Source organism: Anastrepha ludens, chromosome 5 (assembly GCF_028408465.1).
Source record: "Anastrepha ludens isolate Willacy chromosome 5, idAnaLude1.1, whole genome shotgun sequence".
Lineage (NCBI taxonomy): Eukaryota > Metazoa > Arthropoda > Insecta > Diptera > Tephritidae > Anastrepha > Anastrepha ludens.
The window spans coordinates 6306804-6320277 of record NC_071501.1 but is presented as its reverse complement, the minus strand read 5'-3'; the positions used below and the strand labels follow the sequence as shown (position 1 = coordinate 6320277).

At 40.5% G+C, this 13474-nt stretch overlaps 2 protein-coding genes across 3 annotated transcripts in view; both read right to left on the bottom strand.

Annotated features, from left to right (window-relative positions):
• LOC128862741 (uncharacterized) overlaps positions 1-7190 on the bottom strand; it is a 56434-nt gene extending 49244 nt beyond the window's left edge. For both annotated transcript variants that reach the window (XM_054101444.1, XM_054101445.1), the window contains exons 1-3: positions 5775-7190; positions 4949-5541; positions 4667-4876 (exon numbers count right to left, since the gene is read on the bottom strand). In XM_054101444.1, coding sequence (XP_053957419.1) covers positions 4667-4876; positions 4949-5541; positions 5775-7175 — 2204 coding nt within the window. In that variant the 5' untranslated portion in view covers positions 7176-7190. The remainder of the gene's footprint in view (positions 1-4666; positions 4877-4948; positions 5542-5774) is intronic.
• Positions 7191-8414: 1224 nt separating this feature from the next.
• On the bottom strand, positions 8415-13459 carry LOC128862740 (uncharacterized). The gene has a single exon (XM_054101443.1). The coding sequence runs from the start codon at positions 13210-13212 to the stop codon at positions 10015-10017; it is 3198 nt and encodes a 1065-aa protein (XP_053957418.1). The 5' UTR covers positions 13213-13459; the 3' UTR covers positions 8415-10014.
• Positions 13460-13474: the final 15 nt, after the last annotated feature.

Below are 13474 nucleotides of genomic sequence, written 5' to 3'. Positions count from 1 at the left end.
GGAAATAAACAAAATGAAGCTTAAAAAGTTCCCTGTACTTGATTTTATCATGGCTGAAGTTCTTTGTAAGCTGCCGAAAAATTGCATTTTCTATTTGGCCAGTTTATTTAACAAGTACCTTAGTGCCTATGCATTGAAAATTTGAAAGCGCTATGGAAAAGCAAAATGTGTGTTCAGCCATTTTTGTCTTGATGTATAGCAAGCTTTCAACAAAGTATGGCTTGAAGGGCTCTTCTAAAAACTGAAACCTCTGCGGCCAACACAATACCGCGCGACGCTCCCGTCATATCTTAATGATAGGTACTTTTGCGTAAAATAAGAAAATGGATATTCGTCTCTAAAAAATATAAACGCAGGGAGCCATTTTGGGTCCTCTGCTATATCTTCTGTATACCCACGACCATCGGCAAATCAGCAAGTAACTGCAACATTTGCGGATAATACTGCCATACTTGGAGTAAAAAACTACCGAATATGCAACGAATAAGCCACAATAAGCTGTTAAGCTGCTGCCCTTATTGCTACATGGGCTAAGAAATGGAGAATAAAGCTAAATAAAAGGGTGCCAGCACATTTAGTATTTTCCCTAAAACAGCTACTTATAGTCAATCTTCATCGATGCGGCGATAATTCCGATACGTCGACGAGGCCAAATATCTGGGCCTAACACTTCATACCAAACTCTGTTGGAATGCTTGTCTTGAAATTAAATAAGCTATGTATGTTACCTCATTAGTAGGCGCTCAGAGTTATCAACCCACAACAAATTACTTATTTACAAATGAACACTAAGACCAATTTGGACTAGGGATGTGCTAGCCAAAAGTGCATCTTCTCTATCCAACGTCTGCAAAACAAAATTTTGCAGAGCTTAGGACTTGCGCCCTAAATTTGATATACCTACAGTGACTGAAGCAACAAACAGTGTTGCCTACTTCGGCTGAAATCTTCTCGAAGGTCATTAAAACACACTACGGTAGCAGACCTTAAGTATCGTGAATATAAATTATATTGAAAAATGCTTCTTAAAACAAGTTAAATTATCAAATTTTTATATACCCTATGATCAAAAAGTACCGGGTTGACTGTTTTCTTCGATTGCCAAGGAGTACGGCACCATGAGTACCTTCCATCGTGCCAGACAGTCAATAAAGAATAGTATTTATCCGTTTTGAAGCGTTTGAGAGATGCTGTACGCCGCAAACGCCGGAAATGTGGGTAAACGATTCTTGGATTTTGCATGATGACAACGCGCCATAGCACCAAGCCCAAATTGTGCTGAATTAATTGACCAAACACCTAGTAATTACCATCGTGCAAGCACCGTGTTCACCTGATATGGCCCCGAGTGACTTCTTTTTGCTTCCCAAGTTGAAGTTACCACTTCGTGGAAGGAGATTTCAGTCGATAGAGGAGATCAAGGAGAATGCGACGAAGGAGCTGAAGGCCATCTCTTCGTCGGCCTACCAGGGGCGCATGGAGGGCTGGGTTAAACGTTGGCACATGTGTGTTGCTTCAGACGGGTCATATTTTGAAGGAGATAAAATAAATTTGCCTGCAATTTAACTCTGTTTTGTATTATTTAAACATTCCCGGTACTTTCTGGTCATAGGGTATAGCAAGTGCAATTGTACAACGCTTCTAAAAAATTAATAAAAATCGTTAATAAAATGAAATAAAGTGGCTCAAAATTCGCGCTGAAGTGTTGCGCATTTTCTCCATATAAGGAATGTACGATATTTTTTTTAGTATAAAGTTGGAAGTATTAATCTAAATCACTTTATTTTGAGAATGGCAGAATGTCGCATGGCGCGAATAAGGCGGATGCTCTATCGCTTGGATGTTGTACTTGGCTAGAAACCTCTAGACAATGTAGAATGAGCACGCGCATGGCGGAAGAAACGGTGTGGCTACACAGATTTCTTTATATCGGGTATTTTCTTTAAGAGCTTGGGAATTTAAAATGATAATGCAAAACAGAAATATTGTTGAATGAATTTTGTTTACAGTATTATAACCGGCTAGATAATTTCATGGCATTTATTTTGAGAATTTGATATTTGGCATATGTCCATCGCGTCTACGAGCTACATGATCCTTTCGATCAATCCAATATATAACTACATTTTCCATTAAATCTGGCCGTATGGCATAAGCCAATGGCTTAACATAGCCCCATAAAAAGTAATTCAGAGGATTTTATTCGCACGAAGGAGTGAACAGTAACACTTCAGGAAGGCTTTCACTAAATTGATTTTGCAATAAATCGAATGTTAAGCGCGCTGTATTGCCTTCATGTTGGAAGGAGGTGTCGTCTATGTTGAGGGTATAAAATTTCGGATTTTTGGAACCAGGTGTCGTCTATGTTAAGCGGAAAAATTCAGTAGCATGGCTCGATAGCATTCGCCATTCACTGTAACGACAGCATCCAACTTCGCGAACAGATTTTTTTTCAGTATTCCACAAATTTCCCCAATTTGAAAGCGCTGCTCTGACGTTAAACGATTCGTGATGATTTGCCAGACCTTACTGCACATAAATGTCAACAGAGTTTGCTATACTCAGCTCTGAAACCATAGTTATCGATATCGATAATTCTCATGCAGCTAAAAATCGCGATAATTGCAATTATTATACTTTTTTAGGTGGCGGCCGCCGTAGCCGAATGGGTTGGTGCGTGATTACTATTCGGAATTCACAGAGAGGTCGTTGGTTCGAATCTCGGTGAAGGCAAAATTAATAAAAACACATTTTTCTAATAGCACTCGCCCCTCGGCAGGCAATGGCAAACCTCCGAGTGTATTTCTGCCATGAAAAAGCTCCTCATAAAAATATCTGCCGTTCGGAGTCGGCTTGAAACTGTAGGTCCCTCCATTTGTGGAACAACATCAAGACGCACACCACAAATAGGAGGAGGAGCTCGGCCAAACACCTAACAGAAGTGTACGCGCCAATTATTTTTTTTTTTTTTTTTTATACTTTTTTAGGCGCTGTGATAGCTCGCTACTCTGAAGTGGCCTTCTGAAACCAGGCTAAACCTGTTTTTTGCCATCGAATTTTGCCGCGGGACTAAAATCAAGTATTACAACGCGAAGAAGGAAGGTGTTTAACCGTCGTTGGTGTGTCTCAGTCTTTCTAGATGCTTCATCTCTTTTTCTTAGTCTCTATCAGTAGCGACAGTCGCATGCCGCATTCCACTTTTCTGTCGGGCGCAGCATATGCGACACGAATGCTTCGGTGGAAGAAGGTTTGTCAAAGGCTCTATGCTGTTTTTCATTTGCAGAACGAAAGCGCAGATATGTGAGGTAGTTGAGAGAGATACTGCATTTGAAAGCGAGTGTGCACTTCCAAGGCACCGTCAGTCTTGATTATTGAAAAGCCACACGTAGTTCTTGCATCTTCTCGGAAGGAAATGTTGGCCTTAAATTTTACTATGCAATCAGCGTAGGTTTGAATCTCCGTGCATGAACATCAAATGATAGAAAAAATGTTTCCTAATAGCTTTCGCCCCTCGGCAGGTGATAGCAAACCTCCAAGTGAATTTCTGCCTTGAAAAAGCTTCTTATAAAAATATCTGTCGTTTGGAGCCGGCTTAAAACTTTAGGTCCCTTCATTTGAGGGGCAACATCAAGACGCACACCCCAAATAGGAGGAGGAGCTGGACCAAACAGCTAACAGCAGTATACGCGCCATTTATTCATTTATTTAATCAATGAAAATTTTCGTACTTAAAATTAATTAATATTATATTACTAAATTCTATCGTAAAAATATTTTAAGATAGCCGCTCTAGTTAGTTCACACTTTTATATCGAATGAATTGAAATTAGTTTGGTTAATGGCATGCGAATAAAAAGAAAAACGACAACCAAAGTAAACGAAGAATTTCATATTCACAAGACACAAATTAGAAACAATTAAATTAAGAAAAAAAAATCTGCTTACCTCTTCAACTAAAAACGGCTTATTTACAAATCTCATCTCATCTCATCTCTCTTCAATCAACCAATTAATCAATGAATCAAATCAAAATCATAATTTACAAGTAGCTAAATGAGAAATACAACAACAATAATATTGTATAAAAGTAATACGTCCATTATGACAAAAATATTATGGTGCTTTTGGTGGTTGGTTGGTTGGTTGGCTGTTTGTTTGGTTTGTTTGGTGCTGGTCCCAGGTTTTTGCTGATACTACGACACATAAGTTTGAATTGTGACTTGCAGTTTGCGTTTAGTATATTGGCTACATAGTAGGTATGTATACATATATATGCGATTAAGTATTGTAGTTGTTTTTGTTTTTGGAGCTTAGTGAAACAAATACAGTTTGGGTTTGAGTGCACATAAATACTCTAGAACCAATCAGCCTGTGAAGTGAGTGCCTCACTAGTCAACACTATGTGAACATGGATATATACGTACAAAAAGCCAGTTATAAATTTACGTCTAATGGAAGAACTGTTACACACACACATGGACACACGGATGCAAAATTAACTTTTGCGTAAGCCGACACAATTTTTTCAAATACTTTGACGTGTCATTTGGCATTGTTTTTGTGTGCGTATGTGTTTAGCTTTGTGCTGGTGTGTGTGACGTTATGACATAACGGCGGACGTGGCGTCAGCTGCAGTTTTTTTGTTTTCTATTTTCAATCAGCCTACCTCGAGTTGGGACTCGCCGATCTACTGCGCTGTTGTTGTTGCGTCTGATCGTTCACATAATGCACAATCGCCGAAGTGACCTCCTTAATGGAGCTCTGTATTTCCGGTGTAACTGGCAGCAATTTGCCATTGTCACCGTTCGCGGCGCCGCTAGCATTTCTTTGTGTGGGCGATGTGCGTTGTTGTTGCGCGATTAGTGACGAAGCCAAGCTGTAAGAGAAAAATGGTGGTAATAAACTCAAGTTTAATCGATTAAAGTCATAAGTGCAGTTGTTTACTCACCGTTCATGGGGAGTGCGCTGTGACAACTTCTCCGTACTGCGCCAACCCAAATATGGCTGCCGGTAGGAACTTCTTATCACACTACTTTGTCCGCTAGCCACCGATATGAAACTGGAGTTGATTGGACCGCCACGTGTGAAGGAGCCACGTTGCGACACGCTGGGTGATGTTTGTGACGAATTCAAATGCGAGGTGGACCAACGTGAAAATGCGCCTGCACCACCGCCTGTGCCGTAAGCGCTCGTGGTGGTGGCACCAGGCTGTTGTACCACCTGTCCACCATGATGACTATGCGCCGAGGGACTGAGCAATAGTGGACTGCGATCGGAACGCTGTGAGCCAAGTGAGCTAAGTGATGTAGTTTTCGAGTTGAGTCCCGCCCAACGGCCAGACTCTGTGGTGCGTTTGCGTGTGAAATTACCCGGTTTGTAAGCAGTCGTATTGCCTTCCGGCGAACGTGATGTGTTCTGATTGTATTGTCGGAACCAGTCGGGGATATTGAGACGCTGCAGCGAGGCCTGCACACGCAACTGATGTTCGCTCAAGGCGGCCGAATTGTGATCGTGCGATTTCTGAAGCTCATTTTCGGGTGGCTGTAGGGAGAACAGAGAGATAGAGACGTTTGTTAGTTCGATTGTAATATGCGAAGGAATACAAATGTCTTAAGTTTAAGTTTAAAATAATATATAGTTTACTAAATTGTTCACTAAGTTTTGCGGTTCGATAAGAGAGAGCGTTGCTAGTATCCTAAATTTGTGTTATGTTGGTACACTCTTCATATGAAAGGATGTAAAGTTTCATTTGAACTGAACTTTAAACAACCAACCTTCAATTTCAATTTGACTAAACATTTCGCGGTGTTTGCTTCGTCAGCATTTGTGAAAGAATCCTCGCTGTTTTCTACGGTGGTGATATCAAAACTGAGAACATATTTCTCTATGATCCAATCGCAGAACAAACCAATCTGCAAATTCCGAATGATCGCCTTTGGCTGGAAGTCTTCGATCCAAGTGCGATGTATTTTCTTTGGTGGTCCATACGTATCGAAAGACATCGAGGTTACTGTGTCATGGCAGCGCTTTCGCAATTTACGTAGCAGCGGTCGTGGAGGAATACGTTGCTTAGGTAAACAACCACCCCGTTTTGGAGTCGGCTTGAATACAACAGTCAGCTTGCTAATATACAACTCTTCAACTTGCTGGGGCTTTATCAAGGCAGGTTTTGCAATCGACGATTTAGAATATTTTTTCTCGGTCGAGTCATGACACATCAATTGGGATATTTTTGAGTCGAACAGTTGCACCAATTGCTTAACATTTGGTTTGCGTGGAAGATTTGGTGATTGCTTGCTTTTTGACGTTGTCGTTGGCGGTACTGGTGGGTCAGACTTACGTTGATCTTTGGATTCATGTGCCTTTTCTTGTGGCTTCTCCTTTGCAACCATACACTGTTCATTTTTTTTTCGCAGTTCTTCGGTGCTTCTTGTCGGAACCTCTGGTTCTGTTTTTTCGCAACATGATTTGGCTGAATCGAGTTCCTGATACGGTGGAGGCGGTGAACCCAAGGAGTTTGACATTTGTGTTTTAAAACTTGTGATTACACTGTCCGTACAAGGTAATTTGGTGGGAGTAGCACCGCGCGATGGTCCGATATCGGCATTGACATTCTCGTCGTTAGACTGCGTCGCATTCTCACTGCTATTTGATGCATCCAGATCAGTAATTTGGCGTGGACCAAATAAATTCGCGTCCTCAAGCGCCATATAAAAATGGTCGTTATCAAATGGGCACTCAAAAAGCTCCTCTTGAGTCATAATGGCTTTCAGTGGCGTTGGATTATTGAGCCATTGACAAGATTTGTTTAACTGCATGAGGCGCTCGATTTTCTCGGAGATGGCAATGTATTCCTGCAGTTCCTCCCGATTGAACGATGCAGTATCAATCAAAATCGGCTGCGCTGATGTATTACCATTCTCCAACTTTTTTGCTATCGAATTCACTAACACTTTATCGTTGAGTTTTTTCTGAATTTTTTCTATTTCTTTTTGAGAAGTGTACACTTCGTAAGCTCGACCATCTTCTATGACTTTCCCATTCATAGTGAGTCGCGACATCATGTGCCTGCATTTTATATCGTGATGTACTGAGCGCAAGTTGCTGATATGCAAATGTGTTAGAAAAGGATAGAATATCAACATAATCTTAAACGATGCGCCACGTAAATCCATTGTACATGATTTTCCAAGATATTCGCCATCATCAGCCGAAGTTCCAAGAACGTTAAGAAAAATCACGCCCACAGATTAGGTTTCGCCGTTAAACCTCATCACCGGTTTAATAATCGTACCTACGTAGGTACCTAAGTACATGTGGAGCGGCTATTTGTTATGCTGTGTTTCGTTGCTAAGCCGCGAGCTGTCGAAGGATATTGAGTATGCGCGGCAGCTATTGGTCGCTAATTATGTACCAGCTGCTCGCGGCAGCATTAACACTCCTTTGTTAGTTTTTTTTATGAAATACTTTATTGTTAGTAAAATGCAGGTAATTGAGCCACAGAAACATTGCGAGTAAGATGTGCCGTTTCTTCAAAATTTTCATTGCAAATTTGTGTAACCGAAATTTCATAAAGAAAAAGTAAATATTTCAACCTTGGCGTTTATTTAATCGGTTGCGGGTTTTTTTTATCACAAAGAAAGAAAGGAAAAGTTTCTCCATGCTGATAAATTTGTTGTGTATGTATGTGTGTGATCGCAATGGAAAACCGCTAGGTTGACTTCAGAAAGAACTGCATTATTTATATTATGTTACGGTATTCTACTAACAAAACTGCATATGCACGTTTGTATTTATGCTTAAATTACGTAGTTATTAGCTAAGAGTTATTCATACTTTGTGTGAAGAAAACATAGCTTTTCAGCAGAGCTAGTGTAAGTACCTAGTCTATATGAGATGTATTATTTTTGCACCCGACCTGTAACAGAAGACTAGGAAATTTCGTGTATTATGTGGAAAGTAAACAACCCAAAATGTCCTACTTGAGTTGATACCTTCTAACCGATTTGAGTTGAAGGCGCCTAACTATATGTGACCTGATTAATAGTAAGCGCTTCGATTCGCCACTTTTCTGCTCGCTCTGCTCACACAAATGTGCATGTGAAAACAACCAAGTTAGCGAGCAAGATCGATTATAGGTCTATAAGGTCTCTTCTATTCGCCATTTCCCTGCTCGCTATCTCTATGCTCGATTAACTTTAGAAAAAATTTACATGCGAAAGCAACAACAAAGTTATCGATTAAGATTCGCCGACTGGTGTAACTCACTATCTTACAAAAACATACAATATAATTTAAGACAGCTCTATTCCCGCGTTGCCAGCATATATTCATTTATAGCAGTTGCTTCATCTATTCGCCACTGGCTAACTCTTGGCGAAACGAAGAGGATTTATGCCTCATAAAACTGGTATAACTCACTATTTCCAATGCTGCCAACTCTCTTTCAAGAGAGTTTCATTAGACCACGTTCATACAGGGAAACTTTTGTTGCTTTAACTTTGCGAGTTCTCCTCTGTTGTTGACCGTCGTGTTCATGCACGGCAACTCTGTTGCTTACAATAGTTTAGTTTTTGGTCTACAGTCAATAACAACATTGAGAAGATCGAGAACACGAAGGGTGTTGACAAGGCTCGAGCGTTACCGATAATGAGTTGAAGCAACCAATGTTTCCCAAACCGAACGCGGTCCTAATTACTCATTAAGTGTTTCCAGACAAAAGTAATTTTTGGTAACTCTATTCCAGCGCTGCCAAAGTATGTTCATTTATACCAATCGCTTCATCTCTTCGCCACTGGCTAATGCTTCACGAATCTAAAAGGCCTAGTGTTGTAAAGCAAAAAGGAGACAGTTCTAAATGGGCCACTGGAAAGTATGTACTTGCGGAATTCAAGCTAACCGGCAAGCTGCTGGATACACACTATAAAGTAGTACTAAATAGTAAAAGTAAAATAGCCGACTTAATTTTTTTTGCGATTTGGTGGTTGACAATGCTTTTTTGTTTTTGATACGCTTCTTTGTTTGAAATTTGTTTGAAATTTTCACACTTAAACTAAAAATTTCGAGTTTGTCTTGAATAAAACGAATCGTCCAACTGCTGGATACACAACAAAAAAGCAAAAGAATGGTGCAACTGTACGTAAATGTAAAATATTATCGATTTCGGGCATTGGAGCGTTGATTTTTCCGTAAGGATGCAAAAGAATACATCTACCTTTTTATGCACTCGGCTCATTATATAAAGCAAGAATATAGTGGTTGTCCGTAGCAAAAATGCTGGGATCGTTATAAGAAAAAAACTGGGCTAATTCATTTGACTTAAAACAACGCGAACGAAAAACGAAAATTTGATCTGCTGGATCTTTTTTAACCTATCGTTAGCTTCAAAAATTTCAACGAACGACGAGGAGCTTTTTCATGGCAGAACTACACTTGAAGGTTTACCATTGCCTGCCGAGGGGCGACCGCTATTAGGAAAATATTTTTTCTTAATTTTGGTGTTTCACCCACGTTCTCTCTGTGAATTCCGAATAGTAGTCATGCACCAACCCATTCGGCTATGGTGGCCGCCGTAACTATTTTCGTTTAATGATAACAAGCAAGCGCACCTTCGGTTTTTTTTTACAAGTGAAAATTTATTTTTGGAGTTCATGTTTTTACAGAGTTTCTTAGCCTAAGTTTATTTAAAAGTAAATATGTATTATGTTATGTCAAGTTAGGTATGTACATATGTAAAAACGAACTTAAAGACAGCTAAAATTGATGACAAAAAATATTAAAAATCTGATTTGATAAAAATACTACTATTAATGATTAATTAAATTAAGTTAATAATTAATTTCTAAAGTAGAGCTCAATTAAACGCCATTTGGTAACACAAACTATTACTTAAATTTTTTTTTTTTATTTTTTTTTTACCATGAATGTTTACGCGTTTCCAAACCAAAGGTAATAAGTCAATAACAAAAGGCAAAGTACGAGTCATAAAATCTATAAGAAATTTAGCATCGGCATTTAAGGCTTTTTCAGCTCGTTGCCATTGGCTTCAGCCAACCCCAATTGAATATTAGCCTTGTCTATATTTTCTTGATGGTGTTTTACTAGTGCGTCCAACACGTTTATCATGTGCTTGTTGCATCTTTCCAAACAAATATGGGCATAGTGTGTTAGAAAGAGCATAAAACCCTCCAACTGTTCCTTGCTGCATGCCGTGAAACCGTTTTCGCTTAGAAGACTGTTGATGGCACAGGTGATGATGCGCAATTTTTGCATATAAAGCGGCGATTCTTTGGAGTGAGGTAGGATAGCTTTAGCCATGCCCGAGTGATTCGAATACATTTTCATGCGTTTTTCCAATTCTTTTAAATCAATATTTACCTTCTTTAGGTTATTTATCATTTTTGATATCGTTCGTGTGAGTCTCAGCCTGTCCAACTTGGCATCCAGGCTTTTTGCATCATCTTGGAATAGTTTTTCCAAGGTTTCGATATCAATTTTTTCATTGTGGAAACTGTTTTTTGCAGTCGCATTGCGGGACGATTCTAGGGTGTGGTGTAAATTTTTACGATCTATTTTTGAACCATTTTCGGAGACATTTCGGTTGCTTGCTTTTGAATAGTTTGAATTAGTACCACTGCGTTTTTCATGCGGGCCAGCAAGCATTGAAAATCTGTTGCTGTTTCCTTTGTTGTCAGACGCCCTAGAAAATTCATAGTTATCGACGCCAAAGCGTAGCCGCATATTATCTGTCATTGAATCTTTTATGAAACTGAACAAACGTTGAATCTTTTCTGTTGCTAAACGTTTACCGTTGAATGGCACAGCCAGTTCACCGGTGCAGAACCAATAGTAAGAGCAGCCTTTCACTGCAGGTAGGCGCGCTGAGATGTCCGTCTTTTCGATTGCATTACGCATAGAAAATTTTTGATCATCGATGCCAAAGTACAAATCCTGACTCTTACAGCTCTTTTGGCTGAATATTCGATTTAGTAGGTATAGGCGATCTGGTGGGCTGTAGAATATATCCAGAGCAATTTTAAAGTCCACAGCGCACACCCAAAACTTTGATGACTTATCTTGATGCTCAGTGTTATTGGCCATAATTAAGTTGAAAGTAGTACTACAGAAGCTATTTTCAGAGAGAATAGGCGAGTTCGCTGTTTTCGACGGTTCGACATGCTCCAAGGGATCTTCACAGATAACTTGCATAGATGGCGAATTCTGACGTGAATCATTAGCCTGCCACAAGCGGCGACGGCCTCCGCTAACTGTACGTATGGGACTAATAAATTCCTGTTCTATCATGCGGGCGGTATTGCTGCTGAAGATTGGTAGTGATATATTTTGCAAGCTCTTATCCGGTGTCGAAGACGAAAAGCTAAAGCTGTTTTGTGGCCTACTTTTATCCAGTCCGGGCGTTAATTTGACGGAAGGCGGTGACGCACTTTTTATTTGCTTTGGTGTAATCGCTGGTGCTACTGTACGATTGGGACTTTCCGTATAATTTGAACCCGTTTCAAAGCCAAGATCAATGAAGCTATCTATAGTGCTCTGCAATGTGCCATCTGGTGATGTTATGTTATTCGACGCTCCACTCGCAATTACTCCTCTGTTAGTGTCTTGTTGTTGTCGGGCCTCATTAACTGCCGTGGAGGGTTGTGGCGCCTGACGCTTCACCTTCCCTTGGACTCGTTTGGAGGGTTCCTCTGCTTGGCTAATTGGCAATTCAACCTCAACTACACTCTTGTTAGTGTCCTGCTGTTCTGGGATCTCATTAATTGCCGTGGGGGGTTGTGGCGCCTGACATTTCACCTTCCCTTGGACTCGACTGGAGGGTTCCTGGGGTATTTTTTCATCGATGGAAATGCTAATTTGGCTAATTGGAAATTTAGCCTCAACTACACTTTTGTTAGTGTCCTGCTGTTCTGGAATCTCATTAATTGCTGTGGGTGGTTGTGGCGCCTGACGTTTCACCTTCCTTTGGACTCGATTGGAGGCTTCCTGTGGTAGTTTTTCATTGATGGAAGTGCCAATTTGGCTAATTGGCAATTCAACCTCAACACTTTTGTGAGTGTTCTGTTGTTCTCGTGGATCATTAATTATTTTTAATGCTTCATGAGTACCGTTTCGTCGCATTACTCGCGATTCTACGCTTTCGAACTTCACCATCGCCTTTCCAAACAACAGACAGAACTCCGACTTTGATATGACTGGACATTTCGAAGTGTTCGCTTCGTCAGCATTTGTGAAAGAATCCTCGCTGTTTTCTACTGAGTGGATATCGAAAGTGACACCATATTTCTCCGTGATCCAATTGCAGAACATACGTTCCATCAGCATTTCCCGATAGCTCGCTGTTGATTGTAAGCGTTCAGTCCAAGTGCGGTGTATTTTCCTCGGTGGTCCAAACGTATCGAAAGACATTGAGCTGACTGGGTCAATGCAGCGTTTTCGTGAGCCCTGTAGGATTTTCATTTCATTGATGTAGCGTTGTTCACGTATTTTACGTGGCAGTTGGCGTGGAGAGACACGTTGCTTCGGCAAACAGCTACCCCGTTCTGGATTCGGCTTGAGCACAACTGGCAACTTGCTAGTATGCAACTCTTCAACTTTTACTTCCTCATCCGATTCGTTATCTACGCTGTTCTCTTTTGTCTCGGTTGACTCATGACACATCAATTGGGATAGTTTTGAGTTGAACTTTTGTGCCAATCGCTTAACCTTTGATTTGCGTTGACGATTCTGTGATTTCTTGCTTTTCGACGTTGTCGTTGGCGGTATTGGTGGTGCAGACTTAAGTTGATCCTTCGATATATGTGTCTTTTCTTTTGGCTTTTGCTTCTCAACCACACACTGTTCATTGTTTTTTCGCAGTTCTTTAATGCTACTTGTCGGAACCTCTGGTTCTGTCTTTTCACAACCTGAGTTTGGATACGCTGGAGGCGGTGAACTGAAGGGCTTAGACATTTGTGCCTTTAAACGTGCGATTGCTGCAGCTAAAGTGCTCGTACAAGGTAATTTGTTGGGAATAGCAACGTGCGATGGTTCGGTATCTGCATTTACATTCTCATCATTATACTGCGTGGCATTCTCACTGCTCTGTGATGCATCCAGATCAGTAATTTGCCGTGGACGAAATAAATTGTCGTCTTCAAGCGCCATTAAAAAACGGTCGTTCTCAAATGAACTCTCAAAAATCTCCTCTTTAGCCATAGTGGTTCCCAGTGGTATTGAATTATTGAGGCGCTGATAAGATTTGTTTAACTGCTGTTTGTGCTCGATTTCCTTGCGCCGATGAATTATAGCACTCCACCTTTTTTATTATCGAATCCACTAACACTTTATCATTGAGTTTTTTCTGAATTTCTTGTACTTCTTTTTGAGAAGTGTACACTTCGTAAGCTCGACCGTCTGCTTTGATTTTCTCATTCATAGTGAGTCGCGACATCATGTGCCTGCATTTTATATCGAGAGG

Excerpts from the sequence above, each read along its gene's own strand:
- LOC128862740 (XM_054101443.1), bottom strand. The coding sequence starts at position 13,212 with ATGGCTAAAGAGGAGATTTTTGAGAGTTCATTTGAGAACGACCGTTTT.